The sequence below is a fragment of the Oxyura jamaicensis genome, chromosome 3 (genome assembly GCF_011077185.1).
Source record: "Oxyura jamaicensis isolate SHBP4307 breed ruddy duck chromosome 3, BPBGC_Ojam_1.0, whole genome shotgun sequence".
In the NCBI taxonomy this organism is placed as follows: domain Eukaryota; kingdom Metazoa; phylum Chordata; class Aves; order Anseriformes; family Anatidae; genus Oxyura; species Oxyura jamaicensis.
The window spans coordinates 14241364-14265024 of NC_048895.1; the positions used below are offsets into that span (position 1 = coordinate 14241364).

A 23661-nucleotide genomic window follows, 5' to 3' on the forward strand; every position below is an offset into this window, starting at 1 on the left:
CCAGCAGAGCTCTGCACCGTAACCAGTGCCCCCCCCAGTCCCAACTCCCATCTGCCAGCACATCCTTGGGCTTATCCACGTCAAAAAGGAATGGGAGATTATTCCACACTCCTGTGTCACATCTAGTTTCCTAGTAAGGTTGGGCACAAGGCGACTCCCATTAAACCCTGGGGAGATGAAGTGTGGACGTGGGGCAGTGCCCACCCTGAGTCTGAGCTGGTACAATCCATTTTTCTGGGGCTCTGCCTGCGTCGCTAATCAGTCATTATCTTAAGACTGTTCCCAAGGTCCTAACCCCACTACCTGACCCATGAGATGCTTTAGCAAGGAAGTGACTTGGGCGCAGCACCATGCTCTGTCAGCCCCGGTTTCTACAGAGGCTGTGGCTATACCCACTGAGGTGTCACACAGCGCTCTGTGCCTCCAAAAGTCAGGGAGAAAACCACCAGAGAAACCAGGCATGGCAGTACAATGCCCTCAGAAGTGCACAACTGTGCAGCAGCACTGTGACCCAAGTCTGGGGGTCATTTTGGGTGATCATTCACACAGCAAAAAGCTGATTCTCTGATCTAGAGAACAAACATCTAAAATGATGTTAGTTTGCATCTTACTTTTTCAAATACATCTCATTTTGCTTCTGTGTTCAAACAAGAAGTGTCTCGCTGAGCAAGTAGTCTCTGTGGAATTACATAGGGCTTCAGTCACCATCCACATAAGCACAACTGGCCTTGGCTTGGCAGCCCAACCTGCTTGTGGAGGCACTGAACCCAAACATTCCCACCTTCCCTCTCAACTCCTTCTTCCTCCCCTCGTTTTCTGAATTTTGAGCATCTCTGCTCAGTAAATCCTTTCTGCATCTTTCTGCACGCAGGGTTCAGACCAGCTGACCCAGCGCAGGGCTCACATGTGGGCAACTCTAAGCCATGGGATGTTCCCAGTGACCAGCCAGAACCCTCCAGAGTGAGGACAGGAGTCCCTGCAAGGACGCACACCCTATAGCAGCCATGGACTCAAACAAACAAGAAGGTAAAGCAACCTCTAATTTCACTTCTTGATAGTATGAAAGAGAGTTAGGAAGAAAACTGCCCTCATACAACATGGTGGCAGCCACCAACCAGCCCCACGAAAACACCTCTTAGCTGTGGCAGCTGTGGGCAAATGCTCCCTTCTTTTAGTTTCATAGAAATATTTGGGGTTTGATTTTTTCTGTATCTTGTTTTAAAAACACCTCCCTTTTCCCCTCTGGAAAATAATCCCGTGGCATATGTCAATGCCATATGGGAAGTCATTCCCCTCTCGTGCCTTGAGATGCAGAGACTTCCAGCTGTCAAAACTGCATCTTACTGCAGTGAGGATCTGCTGCTCTCCCTCACGTGCTTTGTTGCAAGGGGTTCTTGCTCCCGTCAGTGCCACATCCCAGACTTGTGCACTGGTCCTGACCTCACAAGCACCAAGAGATACCCGTGCCACGCTGCCTGAACACAACCAGTCCTGCTACAGACAGCAGCAGCTGACAGTAAGACAGAAGGTTTCAGGTCCAGGGTTTTAGTGATTATGGGTTTAAGATGTTCTTCCTGCAGACAAATGATGGGGCAGGCGGTACTGGCTTTCCACCCCAAACCACGGGCAGCATTGTGCTCTGCCTTGCCACCTGACAGATGATTGTGTCCATGTGCTGAGGAACTCCCAAAACTAACCAAGAACAAAGGGAGCAGCCTTCGGGAGTGCCCACGACTGCCAGCTCAGGAGAGAGAGCCTGGATCATCTCTAGCCTTCTTAAAAGTTGCCTGGTGGTGCCAACATTCATTCATGGCATGGGTAACGGAAGAGTTAATTCCTCTATTATTATTCGTCTAATTTGACTAAATTAGGTCTGTGTACCTAGGCCCCTGCACTGTAGCAGGCTGAAAAGGAAATTAACTCAAGGTTTTTTTTCCAATTAATTGGCATGCCCCCATGGGCTGCAGATGTTCGCTGCAGAAATTGGGAGATAACCACGAAGCCCCTTGCTTCCCAGCTGTGAGGGAGCCACGCTCTGCTCCAGCTCCCGGCAGTGACTTTGCAGAGAAGAGTTGGGTAGGACTGGGTACATGCAGAGAGTGCTTCTGTTCATGCTCACGGTAAAGGTGGGAAGTAGAAGCACAGCAGCAGAGATCCTCTCCACTCTTCTGGCCTTTCTCAGTTACATTTCCCTACTTTGAGTGTGTTTGAGGACGTTACAGACTGATCCACCTCCTCCAAAACCAAATGAAAGATCCCTGCAGACTTCTACAGGGCTGGCTCAAGCCCCCTGCATTATTAGTTTTGAAAAACACACAAAGAAAATGAGATATGAGAGAGCCCGTGGCCCTTCCTTGTTGTGCTACCCTTGTACCTGACACCTCTAACTCTTCACAAAGCTCAGCATCCAATATGCCCACCATTTTGCAGGAAGAGCAGCTCCCTGTCCTCCGTGCATCTGATTTATATTGTGTTATTAATTAAGAAACATGCCCTCTTGCTCTTTTTGGGTCAGTCATTACCACCCCCACAGTAAAACTCCAGCATTAACGTTTAAATCAGAACAGACCCATACCTTGGAGTCTTCTTGCAGTTCACTGTCTGCTTTCTCAAGCCCCAACTCCAGGAATCCAAAGAAAGTTTCAAAAGTTGGTTTCCAGTTCATGAGGTTGCCCGAAACAAACAAACAAAAAACAGCTGAAAACAGACCCTGAAGGGCCAAACTGTAAAATAAAAACAACTTGTCATTTAAAAGATGAACCATGGCACTTGGTAAGAGCTGGCTGAGCAGTTTTGTCCCCTAACAGCTGGCGATGCTGGTGATGGTTATTCCTCCCAGGCAGCCTGCTGTCCCATTTTCCTCTGGAAGAACCTTGGGGAATACTCCCTGGAGGGTCAGCGTCTGACCCTGTAACCAACCTCCATGGCTACAAGACTGACCCGCACAGGGAGCAAATGGCACGTGGGCAGAGAGGGGCACACGGCCTCTCCTCCTCTGCCTCTCACTTCCTCCAGTCACTAGGGAATTTACTTAAATTCCTCTGAATCAGGACAAATTCTAGAGACCAGAATAGGGCCAATGCATAGGTGCCCTTGGCAGTAACCCATATTCCCCCTCAGGGGCAAAGTAATCAGAACGTAGGTGTGCCTTGTAAAGCTCTTGACTTCCAGGCTTCAGCTTTCCACTTCATGGACTTACTAACTGCCTAAAGCACTCCCTGCACCTATTTTGAGCCTCTGCAGAACCAACTTCCTGTGGTCTTGAAGGCCCAGGTGGGTAAGGCACTGAGCATTTGCAGCCAGCACGGGAAGAGGGAGCTTGGCTGCCCCCAGAATCAGGCATGGGGTCACCAGCCACACTGGTGTCTGGCAGCAGAGAGGGGTGAAGCAAATTACTGGAGGCAAGAGAAAACTCACCTTGTGAATTGATGTTACCAAGGGGAGGCAATGCAGATGAGGAACCAGGTGGCATGGTATTTTCTGGGAGGTGAAGGCCAACAGAGCCTAGGAAAAACACAGGAAACTAAATGGGAACTGATGGCAATCGAATTGCAATCTCCTCAAAGTGCCAGTGCAGCACAACCAGCAGTAACTTCTGGTGGATAATTGAGGGTTTCTGCATAAAAGAGAGTGGTAGAAAATATTTTTTTTTCCCAATCAAAAACTCTGTAATGCCTAGAAATGATGTCTCTGCAGTGCCCAAATTGCTTTTGCAAAACAGATACAAGCTCCTCTGTGAATTAAGTCTGCTTCAGAAACATTAAACGTAGCTCCATTACACAAGATCAGGTGGGAATCACAATGCCACAAGAAAACAGGAATTCAGAACTAATGAAAATACATTTTTAGGCGTTACAGAAGACACCATTGCTGCTTGGAATGCCTTATGACAAAATATAACTTAGAGCTTAAAATATACAGACCAGACCAGCCTTTTTAGAAGGACAAGTCCAAATAGAGCAGGATGGAAAAAATCTCACAACTGCAGAAGAGAACTAAAGCTGCTTCATCAGAAAACTCTTTTACTGAAGGCTGGTACACGGAACTGAACTTTGCAGGGGGGCAATTTAGTTCTGGTAGGGCATAAAGGGGTTTCTCACTCCTTCCCATGGATCAGTTCTGGACAGATACAGGGCAGCAAATGAGGTGAATTTAACATCTGATTTAGTTGAGCCGTTCCCATTTTACAGCTGCAGTTTATTTTACAAACTATATAGTGTCCACACCTCCTGAAGTGAGACGTGAGTCCTTTAAAACTGATTTGTACCTCAAGAGGGACTTCCAAACCCTCTGTTCCAGTTATTTATAGCAACCATAATAAGTCATTTTAATTGACTCAAGTTCTTTATTCCCACAGGAGAGACTGAAAGTGTGCCTGTGAGTACCCCCGCAACACAGATTTCCCAGGTAAAGATGAGCAAAATGCCCTAAATAACTCCAAGATTTTAAAGAGTTACTAATAGATAGCCAGTAGTTAAAGCTAAATTAAGTGGAAGGAAAAATGTAGGCACTTACACGGAACAGGGCATCTAAAATGCACACACTGCATGAACAAATGTCACACATATCACATCTCGGGCCTCATCTTAAAAGACACTCTAGTAAAATTTCCCTGCTCACAACCACTCGCGTCTAGACAGGTGATTTGTGCGCTCAGCTAATTAACTAACTGGCATCATTAGCACCGATTAGAGAATGCCAATTTACTGAGCCGGAGGCAGATTTCATGGCTGAGCTCTGATGAGCTTTCTCCAAACGCACTGATCTGTCCCAGGAGCAAGGATGTGTGATTGCCACGGCGTGTGGGGGGGGTCTTCCACGGCAGGAAGCAAATCCCCTGGGGGCTCTGGGTTATCCTGGCAGCCTCAGGACTCCTCGGACCATGGGGTGCTATTGCCCAAAAGTCCAGGGCAGCTGAGCAGGCACTGAGTCTTGCTGCATGCCTTGGGTCCTCAGCCAAGAGCTTGGAAACCCTGCGTTTGGTGATCAGGACTTCTAGAGCTCTGCAGCTGCTCTTGGAATTGGTGTTCTGGCTGCAATTAGCCACTGTGGATGCGATGAAATTGCCTGTGTTGTGGCTCAGGGAGTACCCTGCCTGGAGGATGCCGTTTCAGTGTTTCCAGAGATGCTTCCTAAGCGTTTCCAGTCCGCAGGAAACGCAGTGGTGGTTTGAGCACTTGAAACCTTGGTCCAGTTCAACCTGGAAACGTACTCTGACAGAGGAACATTTCCCTGAACTGAGAACCTTGGCAGTTTGAGACCAGCCTCGTCACCATTGCGACACCGCTGCCCCCAGTCGCTCCTAAGTGCACCATGGCAAGTGGCTGCAGTTAGGGGACGCCCTGCGCTGTAACAGAGAAGCTACTGCTTGCCACGAACACGACACTGCTTCTCCTGCCTTATCCTGTTTTCCCATCGAGAAGGCTCCAAGGAGATGTGACTGGGCTGCTGAAAGGCCCAGTGCAGTGAGCCCGACGTGCATGGAAAGCTTGCAAGCTGCAGGACAAGCGTGCTGGGAAACCTCTCTCTCTAGCAGATACACTCTTAGGGCCAGGCTGCCTGCAGACATAAATCTGCTGCCTTCCCGCTGTGAGGCATTGCGAGCCTTCCTGATGCTCAGCCGTGGTAGTGCTGCCTGTGACAAACGTTACAGCAGGTAGCTCTACTAGGTATTTGCTGCTCTCTGGTAAGCTGGGGAGTAACACAAACAGTACTCCTTTGTTGCCACAGGTTTTGTTCTCTTCTAGGACATATTTCTGACAGGAGACTTAGTCCTGTGCAATACTTCTTGATCGTGAAACCATTTTCTACTGGTTTTTGACAGTCAGCTCAAGGTCCCTGTGAGCAGGCACAGTGTTAGTGTAAGGACCCTAGGCAGCTGCCAAGGGCTGCCTTGAAGGCACAGAGCCCAGAACACCTCAGCTAGTGCTGGTGGAGATGTGTGGGCACCGCTACTAATGAAAGCAAAGGCTCCCTTGCTTCCATGTGGACACTCCCAGTGGCAGCTAGAGCAGTAAGCCCAGCTCACCAAGGCTTTCCATCTGCTTCCCAACATTTTCCATCTGTTTTCCATCTCAGGCCATGCTACCCATAAGCCATTCTCATCTCCCAGTCACAACCTTCTTCCTTGGGCTGCCTTTAAGTCTGATCAAAGCTTTACGCAGCAGCACCAGTCACCATCTTTTGCAGGCAGCTCAAATTGCTGGCACCTACCAAGGGAAGATGGCAAGGCTCTGCAGCTTTGCTGCCTCTGGTCCTGGAAGCAGCATCTATTCCTTTCCCTTTAGGGACAGCGTGGCAGCTGGGACAGGAGGAGAGGCTCAGCAAAGATTTCACAGGAATTTTAAGATCACCCTTAAAAAGTAAAAATCAAAACCATGCTGAGAAATGGTTCTCGTTTGTCCTCTGATCTCACCCTTCTCATCTCCCCCTAACCACCACTACTTCCTCCATGTGGTTATGGTTCCCCCCTCTAAGTGAGAAGTGATTGCTCCCCTCTGCGCCTCTACAGAGAGTTCATATTCCCCTTGGGCTGGAGATCAAGTGAGAGTCACAAGTGACTGCTGCTCATTGTCCTTTGAGTCATGCAAAACCAGGAGGAGATTCCCTTATTTCCTCATGCACAGCTACCTTTCAGAGTGCAGCACAGTTACTTCATCTGAGATGTTACTTGCAGGGTTTTCCCTCATACAGCTGAAAAACTTCAGGGAGGCAGGTAAAATAGGACTCCTGATGCTTTGGTTTTCTTTTGGAACAGGCACTTGTCAGTTCTTGGGCAGGTTCTAAGGATGCGCTGTGGCCTTGCAGGTTCATTTATCCTCTAGGGATCAGGTAGTTCAAACTGACTTGCTAAAGTGTGTTCCTCTTCAACTTTATTTATTCCCATGAATAGGTGGAACCAGGTAACATACTACAGTATTTGGCAATCAGTCTGCCCCTTTTTGCACTTTTCCATGCTAGGATAAAAATGTCCTTTTTTTAAATATATATATATACTGCACCGTACATGCTTTAGAAAACTGAATTGGCTTGACTTTCCAAGAGTTCACAAATGAGTGAACTCACTCATTCCGCAAGCATAATCATCTGGGCAAGACATCAGCATGAACATAAGCATGAGCCACTGCTGCACAGGCTTCCACCTGCTGCAGCAGCCCATGGGACTGAATGAACTCAACCTAAAATCCAGTGCGGAAGCACTACACTGCAGGAGTTCAAGGGTGTGTTGCTCCTATACCGCTCCGCTCAAGTTTGGATGAAACGTGCATGCAATGCTGCAAGACTGTTTATGCTTCCTATCTATGCTTCAAGCCGTGAAGGCAGCCGAGGAGGGAGTTCTCAGGGTTTCAGGACTTCACGCAAGCTCTGGCAGATGTGGCTGATGGATATTGCTGCTTTCATCCAGCCAATGGCAAAGTGAAATGCAAATGTAAGATGCACTTCTGTATCTGAAATAGCTGTTTGCCAGCCGCCTGGAGCTAAGGAAGGATGTCCCTGGCAGGATAGACCCAGGCTGGGGCCCAGAGCACTGTCCTGCGGGATACACAAAGGAGCCAAGCTAGCAGGGTGACTGGAAAAGCAGAGGTTGGCCAACAGTGAGCTCCCAAATAAAAAAGTGACCATATGCTCTTAGATGCATTTGCTGAAACACAGGGGATAGTTTACTCCAGTCTCTAGTCCAAATCTCTTGGCTGCCTGAATTCTGGCTTTGCCACACAAGGACACTGAATTTCCTGCAGTAGTCCTGTTGTTGTTGTTGTTGACTTTGCTGATGCCTAGCAGGTTTTGATTCTGGCACCTCTAGATCTGCACTATCAGTGCACCCTTTGCAAAGGATCTGTCTAGATTAGCCACTTTCTTGAAGCATCTGAGGAGGATACAGCCAGGCTTGCGGGCAGAAGTATTTCATTTTGAGCCAATTCTACCCAGATTGAGGCATCTCTAGGGCCAGCTTCCAGGCTGCCTCCACTTGGAGGCTGCGAGGTCTCCACGCTGAAGCAGATCTCTAAAACAGATCTGATGAATCACACCTTTTCACTTTGATGAAAATATACAGTGCCTAATCCTGATGCAGGCTAGCAGAGAGACTTTGCCTCGGCAACATAAGCTTAATGTTTAAGGGACTGGCAAGCACCTGTGAGCAGGGATGGGAACATTAACATTTTGCACAGCTGCAGCACTCTATGTCCCCTCTGCTTCTCCAGGCACGTACATTAGGATGTTTGATGATGCCAGGGCCATCTGACTCACCTTGCTAGGCGCTGGTAAATGCACAGATACCAGAAGCAGTGTGGTTTGCCTCCCCTAGCAGCCATGGCTCCACGCAGCTCCTCTAACCCTCCAGGCTACACTCACCGCTCACAGGGCAACAACCACGGTGACATTCCTGCATCACAGGAAGGCGTCCACTGTGTAGGGGCTGAATCAAGGGATCTCGAGCTCCAGCTGGCCTGGGGAGTTAGGGATGACTGCCTGAGGAGGGAAGATGTCCTCTGCCCCCACCTCCAGCCTCTTGTTCTCCCGTCCCATCAGAGCTCCTGTCAAGTCCCACTCCTCTTGCCCAGGCAGCTCTGGGAACATGTAGGGACTGTGGGGTAAGCACGGGGGTAGGAGTGGGGATGTCAGGCGGACGTCCTCTAAAGATGCTGTTGGTGTTGATCAGAGGAGAATGGTGCATGCCATTGCCCCGAGGTATCGGAAGCCATCTCTGCTCCATTTACAGGACTCAAGCGCCTGAGTTCCCCGGGGTGGCTGTCCTCTTACCATCAGTGCTCCAGTTTTGGACTCAGTTTATAACCAGATGTTAGGCCGAATTTCTGTTGTAAAGGTAAAAAAAACACTGGTACCGAAGTGCCTTGGGCCGCGACCTCGCCGTGGGCTTTGTGCAGGCAGAACAAGCGCCTTGCTCACAGCAGTGGGGGCAGAGCACAGGGCTGACGGTCCAAGGTATCCCTGAAGAGGGTGTCCCCGCTTGGCAAGCTGCCTGTGTCCCCTCACTGCCCACCTCCAAACCTGCCTCGTCTGCTTGCTGTACCAGCCCAGCTTGCCCTGCTCTGTCTCCTGCTTCGCCCAGCTGTCAACCGGCTGCCTCCAGCTTAGGTTGGGAGCTCTTCCAGCAGCACTAGAGCCTCTAGGGACAAAAAACAGGGAGAGTGGGCACACTGACCATGCCAGGGGAAACCGCCCTACTCCCCCCCATCACAAGTTAAGAGCTGTCTCTTTCCCTGGAAAGGGCCTAGTGATAAAGGACAGAGCTTCTCCACAGCCCTCTGAGAGTGAGGAGGTGCTAGACCTAGCCGGGGAGAGCACCAGCCCCACAAGCATATGGGGGAGGAGGTCTTGCTCAAAACCTGTCACATTCTTGACTGCTCGGCTGCTTTTGGCATTGATAATCTGGCTGCTGTTACTGAAAACCTTCTTGGCGTGTTTCAGGCTGTCCCCTCCTTCTGGAGACTGACAGGCTGCAACCTGCTAGGAGGGCTGGAAAAACTCTGGGTGCAAAAAGGGGCACATTGATTGCCCAAGTCAAACACCTCCTACCACACGCTGCAGCAGGAGATGAACCTCCCCCCGTCTCCCAGCTGTAACAGGAGGAGGAGAAAGAGGACAGCACCTTACAGGGTGACCCTTGGGGACACATCCACCTGTGTCTGGGAGGAGGGACTGAACCCACCGTGTTTGTGGTTCCTCTAGTTGCAGGCATTAGCCTCTGAGTTGAAGGCGGGTTTCACAGAAGCAATGCAGGAGCTGTCGCGAATCCAGCATGGCGAGTACGCCCTGGAGGAGAAGGTCAAGAGCTGCCGCTGTGCCATGGAAGAGAAAGTGGCTGAGATGAAGAACTCCCTCAACACCTTCAAGGTAGGAGCACAGCTAGCAGGGGGCTGCACACTTGCCATGCTAGCTCGGGTGGTGTGGAGCTTTTCCCTGCCTCCATCAACCCTTCCTGCTCTCGAAGAAAATGAACGGACAGTTGTTTCAGATGTATCTGCTGCAGTCCCTTTGGCTTTGCACCTTCCCTCCAGAACTCCAACCCAAATGTGAAATGTGTCCCAGTGTGTTTAGCCTTCTTGGGGGGCCACCAGACAGTGCTGCTTCGGGAACAAGAGACCCCTGCTCTGGGCTGCACATACAGCAGGCATACAGCATGTTCGCAGGCAGTCGCTGTGCCATACCTCTCCCCAGGTCAGGTCTCCTGCATTTCCTGCAGGAACCAAAGCTGCTGGGGAGCACGGAATTAATACAAAACCCTAAAGCTTTTGAAGTTGAGTTCCCACACGGCTGGGAGGAAGCGCAGCCTGGTTTGATCTGGCCCAAGGGGATAAAGACAAAGGACTGGGGAGAGAGCCTAGCAAGAGGGCCTGATGTGCGCTTTAAACCAGTCAGCATCTCCATACAGAAACTGGAGGGCTGCCTGTGAGGAGGCAGGCAGGGGAACCGTTTTATTGTTTTTAGGATAAATTTTCCCCATGGGGTTTTGCTGAGTCAATAATACCTTGTGAAGTTAAAGAGGGCCAGAAAAACCTGCTACTGTCCCTGTGATGGGGAGAGATGGATGGCGCTGAGCAGGAGGAGCCCTGTGGTCCCAGCTGAGCAAGGCAGAGAACAGGAAACGTAAGGGCACATGGCAGAGGTCTCGAAGGAGCCAGAGGCAGGGTTATCTAGGACATGGATATGGCGGGAAGAAGGGTTTTAAAATCAAGACACAAGCAGTTATGCAAGTAACAGGAGTGGCAAAAGCTGATCTCCTTCTGCCTCACATCCACACTGTCTAAACAAACTCCTGGTGAAGCCACCTCCTCACTCAGGGAAAATCCTTCTCCTTTGGTTTACAGGAACTTCATGCATCAGAGAGCTCTACGTACACATAAGGCTTGGTGCAAAGTACCTGAGGGATGCCAGTGGGGAAGATATGCTGACAGTGAGCCACACACACGGCAAGGTTACAACAGGCATCGTTTCTTTAAAAAATCAGAGTAAAAAAGCAGCTTCCAGGCCCTAATTCAGCTGGTAGTAGATGAAGCCCTACATCTCCATTTCCCAGCAGTGCCTTAACCACAGGATCTCATGTACCTGTAATCAAATTAAGGATTGCCACACTGTGCATGACACATATTAAACACATTAGACTTGAAACAAAAGACATGAAACAAAAAATCACAGGGACACTCTCCTGCAGCACCCCAAAGCACCTCCAGTCCACACCAGCCACGTGCTCTCTAAGGCTGATGGGCGCAGTGGGAATGCTTGTGCTTTTGCTTGTTTCTCAGGAGGAGCTCAGCGATGCAAAGTCAATGATTGAAGAAATCAGTGCCAAGCAGGAGGAAATGCAACAGAAAATTGAGCAGCTTCAGCAAGAGAAGAGGCGGGAATCACGGAAAGTGAAAGCTAAGTAAGGGCCTGAACTCCAGGGTTCCAGAAGTGCTAATTAGCAGTGGTGTCCGTTCTGCTCATTTCCTTACAACTTCATCTCAGTCTTTTCCTAGCTGGACGTATGTATAAATCCTGATTATTACTGGAAACTCCAGCCTTCAGCCCCCCCCAGGCTTTTAGACACATACCCCATAGAGCATGTATAGCAGATACACACCAATACACACCAATGGCTCGGTGAGATTCCAGCAGCAATAGCCCCAGCAGCCCGCAGGGAAAGCAGGTCCTGGTGAAACAAACAGACCTGCTGGGGAAGAAATACTATCGTAAGTCAGGAGCTCTCACCATTTAAAGCTATCCCAAAGCCAACCCCCATCCAGACAATAGTGTTGCAGTTTCCCCTCCCTTCTCCCGCTGCCAAGCGTGCAGGACTCAGCAGACTCCTGACCGTGCAGCCATGATCTGATTTCCTGTCACCAGCTTTTTCTGCTCTGAGCAGAGCCACTGGAGCATGTTTGCACACTGCTGCTGTGAGGAGGCAGACTGCTCGTCCACCTTGGCCCTGATTAGCCTCCCTCTTGATGATGGATGAACAGCTGCCTTGGTGCAAACACTTGGCTAGCCAAATCTAGGCTAGCCCCTGAGCTAATTAAGCCATTTAATTGAATAAAATATGCTCAGCAAAAGAATAGAACTGAAATAACCTTCTCCTATAAGCCATGAAGTTACTTCCATAACATTGTCCATGAACTGCATGCATCGAATCCATTTCCTTTCCTAGTATCTGCTGGAGTTGTCCTACTTCTGACTCTGTGCTTGTACTGGTGTCTGCTACAAGTGCAGTATAGGATTCCTGTTTCCCAGCTGTCTCATTCTTTGTGTTTGTACAGAAGAGCACAGAAGGACGATCACAGCTCACAGACAGTGCCTACACCTCTCCAGGGCAGTCCGTTTCGATCCATTAACCTCCCAGAACCTGTGATGATCAATGAAGATTTTACAAGCCTTTTGCACAACGTGACTTATGAAAAAGGTAGGAAAGACAGGAGGCAAGTGCAGTGCCTTCCTCAGGAAAAAAAAAAAAAAAAAGTTCAGAAAAGGTCACTGGTTTAAGAGGACACCATATTTTACTAAGGTGTCATCAGCAGGAAGAGAATGGGGGTGCAGCACAGCTCCTGGGTCTATGTATGCACCTCAGGGTTGTGTCTCAGGGACTCACAGCCTCAACACTGGCCTAGATTGAGGAGATGCTGCTCTGTGCAAAGTGTTCCAAAAGCTATTTCTTGCCTCCTCCAAGGAAAGGGAAGTAGGCTGGATCTTCTTCCCTGAAATGCTAGTGGCACAAACACCCAACCAAGTAGAAGCCCCTGATAGAAACACTACAACCCATGAATTTGTTTTCATGTAAGGGAGCAGAGCACAGAAGGGAGGATCACAGGATCACAAGGACTGGACTGACAGGGGGGTCCCCCTTAAGGGGACACACCGGTGGTTCATTTGGCAAGGGGACATGGGAGCTGATACATCAGCTGGTACATATGCACACTAGGCTGGTGCTACCACTGCCAGCAAGGACAAGCCAGGACTGCTCGGGCTCTGAGGTCACACAACGCTGAGCATAACAGGGACCCCACGTTAGCCTGCCTGCAAGTGCTACTGAAACAAAGACTGCAGGAAAAGCCACAACAGCAAGGAGTAGCTTTTTCTTCCATGGAGGATTTAACATGGGTGTTCCCATCCCAAAAATGTGAAAGGGTAGAAGATCTAACCATACAGACCGGGTTGGGCAGGAAGAAGCCTGCTTTACAGCCACCTCCCCTCATAACACTTCCCTTTGCTCTTCAACAGTGTCGGACACCAGGATCATGCCAATAGGAGATGGAAGCGTTAAAGTCGTAGCAGGTCCAGGTAGGAAAATATTGAATTGCTAAAAAAAAAACAAAAAAAAAAACAAACACAGTAGGATGAACTGAATTAGAGCACTTAATTTACTGCACTAAGAAGTGCTTTCAGAAAATACATTTCACAAGAACAGCTTTCACTTTGCCATGGACCCCCGTTATCATACTTGTAGTTGAGATGCAAAGATAAATCCAGATCCCTGAAGTGGTAAATAACTCATGGACAATGCAACGCTCTTTTGCTAGAATCCACTTGCAAAAAAAAAAAAAAAAAAAAAAAGAACAAAGCTATAGAAGATGGTTCACTGCAACCCAAATTCAAACTATTTGCATTAAAGCAATTCCAGACCAGTGGCACTACGTTACCCTCTCCTACGTTCTCTGTGATTTAATAGCCTCAGACTATCAGTCCTGCTGCTGCTTATGTAATGACTACTGAAAGCTTTAAGAGCAATGACAGTTTACATCTCTTAAGAGTGGCATTTAAATCTTATTTATATTTTGTATTCCAGAATACCTGTCAATAAACTTTTCGTATTAACAAGTCCCTAAGCATCCCAAAGCCCTGAAGTGCAACCATACTTGGAACGTATCTTGTTTCTTTTCTAACTTGTATCTGATTTTGGACCTTACTTGGTCTGAAAATAAGTGATGGAGGAGTGCAAGTCTGGTTCTGCAGAAGTGCTCACCAACTGCACTTCCATTTGTAGCTGTAAATTAACTCTACATGGCCATACCACTTGTGAAGCAGGGAGAATGCTTCAAGCTCCCCGTCCAGCACATTAGATAACCAGGTCATCTACCAGCTGTAGTATAACCTGCCCATTAAGATGTCATGACCCATACAGCTGTTTGCCATCGCAGGACCAACCCTGGAGACAGACGACAGCCTCAAGCCTTCCTTGACAACGGACGGCCAGTCAAAGGTGCACCTGCCATCAACAGTATGGAAGCAGCCCAAGGACACCAAGGACTGGGGAGACGAATACATCTCCAAAGAGCAACCAGAAAGAGGGAAAGACATGGGCCAAAGCAGATACAGCTCAGCTGACAACATTATCTGTGAACCCTCTCTGGCTGGTAAGGGCAGAGGGGAAAAAAAAATATGGCCAGAGAGGCTCGGAGCTGCACTCACACCTGGCGTGAGCTTGTAATTACGTTTTAGAAGTGGAGACATACAAGCCAGTCTTCCCTGCTGGGAGGGAATGAATGCCTCAGAGTCTCCAAGCCTTCTGGTCTTTATTATTGCTGGCCTGTGCCACCAGAAAATACACAAACATGCTCTGCAGCCAGGACACCCATTCCCCTTTCCAAGACCAGGCAGGTTCAGAGTATTAGTAGGGTTGTGGACAGTGCAGCTAGTTGCATGGGTGAAAAATACAACTTCTCTTTCTGTGGATGTGAATTCCCTGGTGTGGGTTGTTCTGCTTTGGATGGCTTGTTTCCTTTTTCCTAAAATATTGGGGAAAAAAAGTGTAATTCACAGGGCAGAACACATTTGCTATGGAGCTTTCTTAGCAAACATTGCAACTCCAGTCAAATCTGGGGCACACTGTAGCTAGAATCCTGTATTTTGGGTAAAGTTGACACGGAGACAAGACATTGATCTAATTTTCAGCAGTTTCTGCTTTCATGACTTAATGTCAGTTCACCAGGGAAAACGTACTCTAACATGAGGCTGTCCCTGAGGTCAGCATTTCCTCATTTTTCAAACTTTTTCACTCACTTTTCAAACCATTATCTTCTGGAAGCCAAAAGGCAGAACATCGCTTTGGAGCTGCTGGAGTCAGAAAGGAAATACGTCATCAACCTTTCCCTGATCCTGAAGATCAAGGCCACATTGCAAGGGCCAGATGTGAAAAGGAGCACCAAAGAGAGAAGGTACTTCATTTAGTGTGCTCTCTCTTCTGGGAAACTTTCTTCAGTCTGTTCTGCTTCACCACTCCACCACTTTTCTTTCATCCACACAGACCTTTAAATGCTTAAAACTTTTTTTCTAGTTGAAAATCAGAGGCAGTGGGAGGTTTTTGCAGTGATTAAAGACCCTTAGTAATAAGCCCCTGGCCAGTAGCTACCAACAGGTATCAGTATATACAGACATAAACATGTATTTACATGCTGATAAAGACCTGCGGGACTGACCCAGCTTAGCTGTTCTTAACAGCTCCAGTCAGCTATACAACAAACTGGAGAGTCAGCCTAAGAAACCTTCAAAACACTGAATAATACTCTATTGGAAGAGGGTACCTGCATGGACACAGCAGCCAAAACAGGGCCTCCTGGTACAGTCAGGACTCCAACAAAAAATAGTTAACAATATCTATGTGTAAAGCAAGCCCGTGCTGACCATCTGTGAATGCAAACTTCAGCAGTACAGACTTTAAGGCTGAGCTTCTGCTCCCTGTAACTGGTCTGATATTGTCTCCCTCCAGTTTCTTCCCCAATTCCCTGCGGTACTTGGTCCAGCAGCACGTCGATTTACTTCATGCTCTCCAGGAGCGAGTCCTGAGCTGGCCACGCCAAGGGATCCTAGGAGACATCTTCCTGAAGTTAACAAATGATGAGGTATGTTACAAACCTTTCTAGATTCTTCTGCTATAATATATGACGTTTTAGCAGAATGATGGCCCACAGGCAAGCCAGGATACCTTTCAGTAGAAGGACTGAACTGTGAAGCTGTGGCCAGCCTCCTTTGAGTGCAGTCCCAATATACTGTAGCCCCCCCTTGGTTGGTCAGGGTGTCCACATGCTAGACCCACGTGGGGGCCCACAGGGACACAGCAAGGCCTGGTATTAAATGCATGAACACAGACCTGGTTGCAGGAGCCACACACGAGCCTCGACAGCTTGGATGTCTGTATTCACAGTGAAGCTTTGAGAAGAGCCTAAATTTTTCGTACACTCCCCTCCTCCAATGCATTTGGCTTGGTTTTGACAAGCAGGTGGGCAGAACCCTTATCCTATATGGTTTGTAGCCCCAAGTAAAACAGCCCCTGAACTGTTCTATTATCTTGTCCATGGGCCAGCACCTCCTTTTCAGTGTGAAGGTCTGCCCAACCCACAGTGGGACCCTTCCTAGAAGGATGTGTAAAATCCTGATCTGATGCTTTATGAATTTTAACACTCTTATATAAGAGAAAAATTCCTTCCTCCCCAGACTCCCTGCCCCTCCCATCTGCTACAAAGTTTAATACACTATACTCAACAGCTGAGCCATTCTTTTACTTGTGAGATAAAACAAAGTCCTGAGCCCTGAAAGCTTTATACAATCAACAGTTCTTCTGCACTGATGAGCTCCCAGGAGTGATCGGAGGGGTATCAACAGTTTTTCATTCTAACTGGCTCTATGACCAAATATTTCTCTTAAGTTTCTTTGTTCTTTTTCTCCTCTCTGCTCTTTATTGATTTATAAGAACAATTTTCTGGACTACTATGTTGCTTACCTGAGGGACCTGCCAGAATGCATCTCTCTGATCCACGTGGTGATCCTGAAGGAGGTAAACTTCCTGCCAGCTTCACAGAAACGTAATGGCAACACTCATGCCTGGCTTTCTTCCTGTTAGGCCTTCCCACGACAAGACTTTTCTGCCAAGTCGGTTGTTCTGTTACTGAATACCAGTTTCCTGGACGTTGCCATGGCTGATAGGCATTTGCACCTACAACAAGTAACTTGAACATGTTCCTCACTGTGTGTAACCAAAGCTGTATTTCTGCTGTGACTTGAAATGGTATTTCAGATCAAACCTCCTAGGAAGCCCAGCCATACACATGCTATCCAGACCTGTCCTGGCCAAGTAGAACGTCTCTGGAAAAACAGAGGACCTGTCCAAACAGGGACACCAGATCTGAGGCTGGAGGTGCTAAAGCGCTGCTTTAGATGAGAAAACAGTCTGTACTGTTCAGCTTTAGCTATCTGGCCTCATCCTTGATTCTTGTTTTAAACTAGGGAAATTAAAAACATAGTTTTAAAGTGCAATAACTAAATCACATAATGCTAATGCTAGGAGGACAAAGACCACTCTGTTGTCACACAACTGGTGTACTTCTGTGAGCTGTTATGACTGCTCATGGTAAAGCACTCATTAAAGACCAGAATTATTTGCAAGCAGACATGTTTTATGGGTGGGAGAGACTCTGAAGTTGCTTTCTCTTATTTCAGGTAGAAGAAGAAATCAAATCTGATCTCTACATTCTGTTCTTCCATATAGTCCAGCGGATCCCTGAATACCTCATTCATCTACAGGTAGGGCCCCAGGATAGAAACTGTCTTGTTGAACCCTTATGACAAGGCATGACTTAACTCAGAGCCGGTACGCAGGCACATACAGCTACAGGGCTTCTGGCTAACTCAAAGGAAAAGCCAGCTGAGAACAACTTTATTTTCATTTTTTACCTGAACTTTGCTTCTGTTTGCTAGTTCACCCACTTGCCCTCACAGAACCAACCTCTCCCCTGGGAAACCAAGAGCTCTGTAACTCCTGTAACAGAGCTGGCCTCTTTGCTGAGTGATCCACGTGCCTTTTAGCTGAAAGACTGAGAGGACTAGAGGCTGCTAGGCGTAAACAACTATTCCTATGCAAAGCTTGCTTAAAAACAGTTCACAGGAAGGCAAACTGAACTGTACTAAAATATTTCAGACGAAGCAAAAAAAAGTTTATTTATCCAATGCTAAACTCAACCAGTTAGTCACCCACACCTCCCATGATTCAATTTATGGTAGTTACTCATGTATTTGCACTGGAATAGTAGGTTGCAGGCCCTGTCCAAGTCCCTCAGAAACTGGTGCTGCCTAGAAAAGCTCCCATAACCCACAGGGCAGCACCACGTACACTCCGGTGTGCTAATCTATGGTCCCAAATAGCACATTCTCCCCAGAAAGGGTTAGGGCACCCTCCAAATTATCTGCTCTCCTCTGTGCCCCAGAACGTCCTGAAGTTCACGGAGCAAGAGCATCCTGATTATTACCTGCTGCTGGTGTGTGTGCAGCGCCTCCGGGTTTTCATCTCACACTACAGCCTCCTCTTCCAATGCAACGAAGACCTTCTTATACAGAAGAGGAAAAAGCTGAAGAAGTAAGCACAACATCAGCTCATTCTCTCAATCACCAGGGAAAGGGAGGTGTGGGGCCAGCCCAGTAATATGGGGTTTAGGTCCCAGGCAAGAGCAACGGGCACATTGCTCTACTGAAATGAAACAAAGCCCTATGCATATGAATGTTGAAGAAAGCCCACTTTTGGCATTTGTTCTGCAAATTGAGGTCAGATTTGGGGTGGACCCTTCCACCTAACCCTAAGAGTGAAAGAGAATTCAGTTTAATTTTTCTAAACATAGCAGCCACATGTTTCTTCACTGCATTTGATTCCTTAAACTGATGGCAAAGTCACTCCCCAGTGGGAGAATACACTGGGACTTAGCTGCTTCAGCAGTTTGGGGCCCTGGTGAAAATCATGTGTGTGGCCTGAAACCCTGCACAGGCTAACCAAAAGACTGGGAGAAAACAGTGTTCCCTTATTTTACTGAGGGAGGGGGGTGGGGGAAACAAATGTCTCCCATAACCTGTTTGAGGTGAAATGCGGCAGTACAAGCCTTGAACGTAGATTCTTCAGTTGTGGTTCAGGAGTCTTTGCTGAAACCAGGAGACTTTACTAAAATCAAAATCACTGAGGGCGTAGCACAAGATCAGGCTTCAAGGGAAGCTTCTCAGAGTGGAGGGTGGTAAAGGGCTGGAGCAGGTCGCTGGGGAGGGACTGCTATCAAGATAAGCATCAAAATAGGATAGAAAGTAGGATTCCTTGCTGACTGGGACAGATTAGGTAGAATAGGTCTTTCCTTGGGGTGGGAAGAGGTGCACGGGAGTATTAAGGACTCTCCCAGCCCTGTTTTCTGTGATTCTACATGCTCGTGCTCATTCCCTGCCTTATTTCTTAGCACGACGATGGATTTCTCCTCCCTCAGGTCGTCCCTGGTGAAGCTGTACAAAGGACTCACCTCCCAGTGTACAAGCCAAGAGGTTTCTCCAACACCCAGCGCGACCTCTGTCCGGGACAGCGGGATCCACTCTGAAGAGGCAATACAGTCGTTCCCACCAGCACCTTCCTCTGGCACGCCAACCCCGTAAGCCTATTATCCTAGCAGAAGGCTTTTAAAGTAGCCTTTTAACAGCATTTTGTGGCTGTTCTGCTTTCTTATAGTATTTGACACTGACAAGAGTTTGGCTCCATCTTGGAGTGTCCCTCAAGTGGTAGCATTATTAGATCAAACCTTATCTCAAGATCAAACCTCTGTTTCACCAGACTGTTCAAACCAATCTTCCTCCCCTCTCAGTCACTCCAGGCTACTGCCTTGGGAGCCTCAGCTGGCACCTCCCCAGTTTCCCACATTCAACTCAAACTGGGGACCCAATACGGGTCTGGGTGGGACCTCATCAGCACTGAGCAGAGGTGGGGAAAAAACAGCTCCCCTGACTCTGCTGGCCACGCAGCTCCTAACACAGCTCTGGACAGGGTCTGCATCCCCCTGATGCAATACTCTGGTTTACTTGAACACATGAACGGCAGGAGCTCTCCAAGTACTCCTGAAAACTCCTGGGGACAGGGTCACCCTGAGAGAATCTCAACCACTTGAAATGAAAATCAGACCACAGGAAAATAAGACATAGTCCCTACATTACAGAAAAGAGAGGAAGGAAAGTAAAAATCCAGAATAGAGTTGAACATGGGAGACAAGCAGCAGATGGCTTCTCCTCTCTGTTTCTGTCTGTGTTGTGGTGTAGAGTACAAGAGTCAGCCAAAGCTACTGGACAAGCAGTCCTGCCCCTGCAAGTTTGATCCTGCAAACCCAGCCAAGCATTTATTTATTTATATCAGTGGGAACTCTGTTACTCTCCTCCAAAATATGAAAACACTTTGGGGTTATAAAACCAAGAGAATGGGGTGGGGCGGAAGGGCGATGTCTCTGTCATCCTTCGGTATTCCACTTCCTTTTGTTTTGTGTATGTGCGTTTGTTTGTTTCTTATTTTTTAAGGCATTTGATGCCCCAGATGAAGAAACCCCAGCCAACTGTTATGGAGAACATCCAGGCTGTAAAGCCCCCTGACTGGGAAATGGAAAGTAGAAAACATGAGAGGCCAGAGAATATCCTTGCATCCTCTCAGCTCACAGAGCAAGAACTCAAGGCTCTGACAGCTCCCTTACAATCCATCCCTGAAATGGAGTATGAAGCACCACCTGCCGATGCTGTGGGAAACACGGAGAGAGCCATCAGGACCTCTGTGGAGCTGCTGCAGGATGCAAGGAACTTTGCACCAAGCTACGAAGAGTTCGACTACCCCGGAGAGGTGTTCACCCTGCCAGGCCCCTATGAAGATGATGCCTTCCAAAACCTCGCTCTCTTTGAGAATTGCTCCCCAGCCTCTTCCGAGTCCAGTTTAGACATTTGTTTCCTTAGGCCTGTTAACTTCACGTCAGAACCAGAGAGGACAGATCATGCCTTACAGCCGTTACCTAAGAGCTGTACCCCCGTCAGCAGCAGTACTTACAAGCGCGAGATGTTCCACAGCAAAGGCAAGCAGCTGAGCAGGTCTCTGAAGGAGCTGCCGAGGAGCGCCGAGGGTGTGAGCTCCAGACTCTACAGCACACGGAGCAGCAGTGGGAGCCGGCTGCAGCAGAAGCAGGAGAGGAATGTCCAGCCTCACATGATCTCAGCCTCATCCCGAAGCTCCCAAAGGAGCTACTTCCCCCCACAGAGAGGAGCGGGTGAAAAACAGAGCTTTTTGGAAGTAAGGAGGCTTAAATAGGAAGAGAAAAAAAAAAAAGGCACATGGTGGTGCAGAAGCAGCAACAGCAGCAGGAGAAAGATCTGAGATACAGTTAGGGCAGAACTTGCCAAACTAGCTTCCAAATCCACACATTCAAAGCCCTCATCTGCATGTATGTGCCCAAGGGAGGGAACAAGACACAGGACAGCTCCTTTTCACACACAATTACCCTGGGGCCAAACAAGGGCATGAGGCACACAGCTGGCTGAGTGACAGACAGAGTACCCCTGGAACGAGCTAGCCTCTCATGCATCTCTAGCTGTCACTGAGCTTCCCCCATGAGCAAACGTTCTGCCTGATCAGGATCATTAAGTGCGAGCAAACCCATTTGAGATGGGAGCTATAGGGTGGCACTTTTATAGGTGTCTTTTTACCTGGTATGAGGAGGTGCTGGGTTACGAAAACCAAGGTATTTAGCATCAGATTCTCAGCTGGCTCTGCTGAACTCAGCCCATTTACACTAACAAGGATCTGGTCCGTGGGTTTTGTTTCGCCTGTTTGTTGCATGGATCATGGAGTCATACTAAAGTCTGTGGAAAAAAAGGACGGAGCCCAGCAAGAGTGTCCCTCTCCCTCAGGCAACCACTGGCATGGCAGGCAGCACTCCGGTCTTTCAGGGACACTAGGTCTTGCAGTAACAATGTCTCTGTAGTTTGCAGTGCCTGCTCAGTCAGCTTTGGGCTGTCACAGACAGGCAAGAAGGCCCTTAATGAATATCCAGACCCTATGCCCTCCACACTTCCTTGGGAGAGGCCAAGGGTGCTGTGAAGTGCTTAGCTAGCTTCTTCAGTGCTGCCTGGAGAAACACCCTCCTGGTGAAAGGAAGCAAGCTGCAGGTGAGGCTGTAAATGCAGATGGGGATGGGAGGAAAGCTCCAACAGCCTGACTGAAAAGGCAGCAGGGAAACCTCAAAAGAGAGGAAAAGCCCAAGTGAGTGAAGAAGGTGGTGGAACAGAGGAGATGAGGCAGAGAGAAAAGAGGCATAGGGACACAGCCCATCCAGAAACAAGAGCTTGAGGGCTGTCTGGCACTCACCTGTGCAGAGCTATGGCCCACAGCAGGGTGTAGATGGGGAGCTAGTCCAAAACTGCAGAACATCTCTCCCCAAAAGAGCAATAGAGACCACCGTGGCAGCTGTGGGCAGAACTGGAGAAAAGGGGCTTGTCCCCAGAGCCATTCTGAGGGGAACTCAGCACTCTCCTGCAAGTGGAAGAGATCTTTTAGTGGCACATTTACCACAAAGTATATGTGCTACCAAAGCTCCCTGCCCCACAAATATAAAATCAGGGCGCAACAGAGCCAATAGAAGCGTCTCTCACACCACAGCAGCTCAGAAAGCCTCCCTGTCTGAGGGTAAAGAGAGCTCACAAGCAAGGAGGGGGTGGGAAGGAGCTGCTCCTTCAACTCTCCATGCTGGCTCGCTCCCTTGTTGGCAGTAAAAAGGGGCTAGTAAGAACCCCTCACTGAAAATCTTAACAAAGAAGGCTCCAGTTCCCTTTAACAGCGCTTCTTTCTCCACAACTCTGCCAATGCCTCAGCTTCACACAGGCAGCAACAAGCTCTCTGCAGAGGTACCGGTGCTGCTGAGGCCCGAGTGGTGCGTTGTCTCCCAGCCCTGTCAGCACCTCCTCACCGACAAGGCCCCTCCTAGCACAGAGAGAGAAAAGGAAAAGGGGACAAGGATGTGAGGTTGCAAACACTGGTTAAATTGTCTTTTCCCTTTTAGGAGCTCCATGCAGAAGACAACACCAGGTTCTGCCAGAAGGATGACAATGAGCAAACATCCTTCAGCGACCACAACCCGCGGCACGAGCCCAAGGGGGGTTTCCGGAGCTCCTTCCGCAAGCTCTTCAAAAAGAAATAAGCAGCCCCCCCCAAAAAAAGGCAGGCCACAGCCTAAGCGCAGCAGTGCTTCCCCAGGTCCCTGAGGGTGGAGACAGACAGCAAGGCCCCGAGATGTCCCCCGACTAACACAGTAGGCGGAGGGGTGGGGGAGAGGAGACTGTCACAACTGCCTCACAAACGCGTCCTGCTCTTCCTAGCACAGGGGAGGGCCAGGCTATGGGTTGGAGCAGAGCTCAGGCAGCAGGTCCAGAAAGCACAGGAACTTGCTAGCTTTTACCCCTGCCTGACATAACTTTCCTCAGAGTTTTGGAAAGCTTGAGCCAAATCCCATTATCTTCTCCTCCCCCTCATCCCTCAACACTGCTTGATTTGCCACACCTTTGCTCTTCCAAATACAAGCCAGGCCTAATTTGGGCTCACCCGCAACAAAGGGGTTGCGTTTATAGCCATGGCATCCTGGCCAGAAGTGTGAAATTCACCTCTGTCCTCTGCTTTCCAAAGAAAAACCACCATCAAAGATGTCTTCCAGGAGGCCAGCTCACACTACCCAGTTGGTTTGAGAAGGACTAACTCATCAGCTGAAGCACCTGGGCTTTGTACTGCTTCATCAGTATCACCCCTTTTTATGGGCTTGGATCACTCCCTGAAATCCTCCTCCACCTTTTGTTCGATGCACTGTTGTTTCTTGAATTGCCTCCTCCTGTACGAATCTCCACTCTGGCTGGAGA

The 23661-nt window shown here is 48.7% G+C and overlaps 1 protein-coding gene across 1 annotated transcript; it reads left to right on the forward strand.

Annotated features, from left to right (window-relative positions):
• Positions 1–1004: 1004 nt before the first annotated feature.
• On the forward strand, positions 1005–23328 carry ARHGEF33 (Rho guanine nucleotide exchange factor 33). Its single transcript, XM_035323230.1, has 15 exons — positions 1005–1026; positions 4358–4407; positions 9694–9858; positions 11268–11389; positions 12261–12403; positions 13219–13278; positions 14136–14351; positions 15023–15152; positions 15704–15836; positions 16685–16768; positions 17431–17514; positions 18195–18343; positions 19200–19385; positions 20296–21049; positions 22815–23328. The coding sequence occupies exons 1-15, from the start codon at positions 1005–1007 to the stop codon at positions 22950–22952; spliced, it is 2436 nt and encodes an 811-aa protein (XP_035179121.1). The 3' UTR covers positions 22953–23328.
• Positions 23329–23661: the final 333 nt, after the last annotated feature.

Excerpts from the sequence above, each read along its gene's own strand:
- ARHGEF33 (XM_035323230.1), top strand. The coding sequence starts at position 1,005 with ATGGACTCAAACAAACAAGAAG. Across the intron at positions 1,027-4,357 it reads GGACTCAAACAAACAAGAAG|GAGAGACTGAAAGTGTGCCT; the intron begins GTAAAGCAACCT and ends TTATTCCCACAG. Across the intron at positions 12,404-13,218 it reads CAACGTGACTTATGAAAAAG|TGTCGGACACCAGGATCATG; the intron begins GTAGGAAAGACA and ends GCTCTTCAACAG.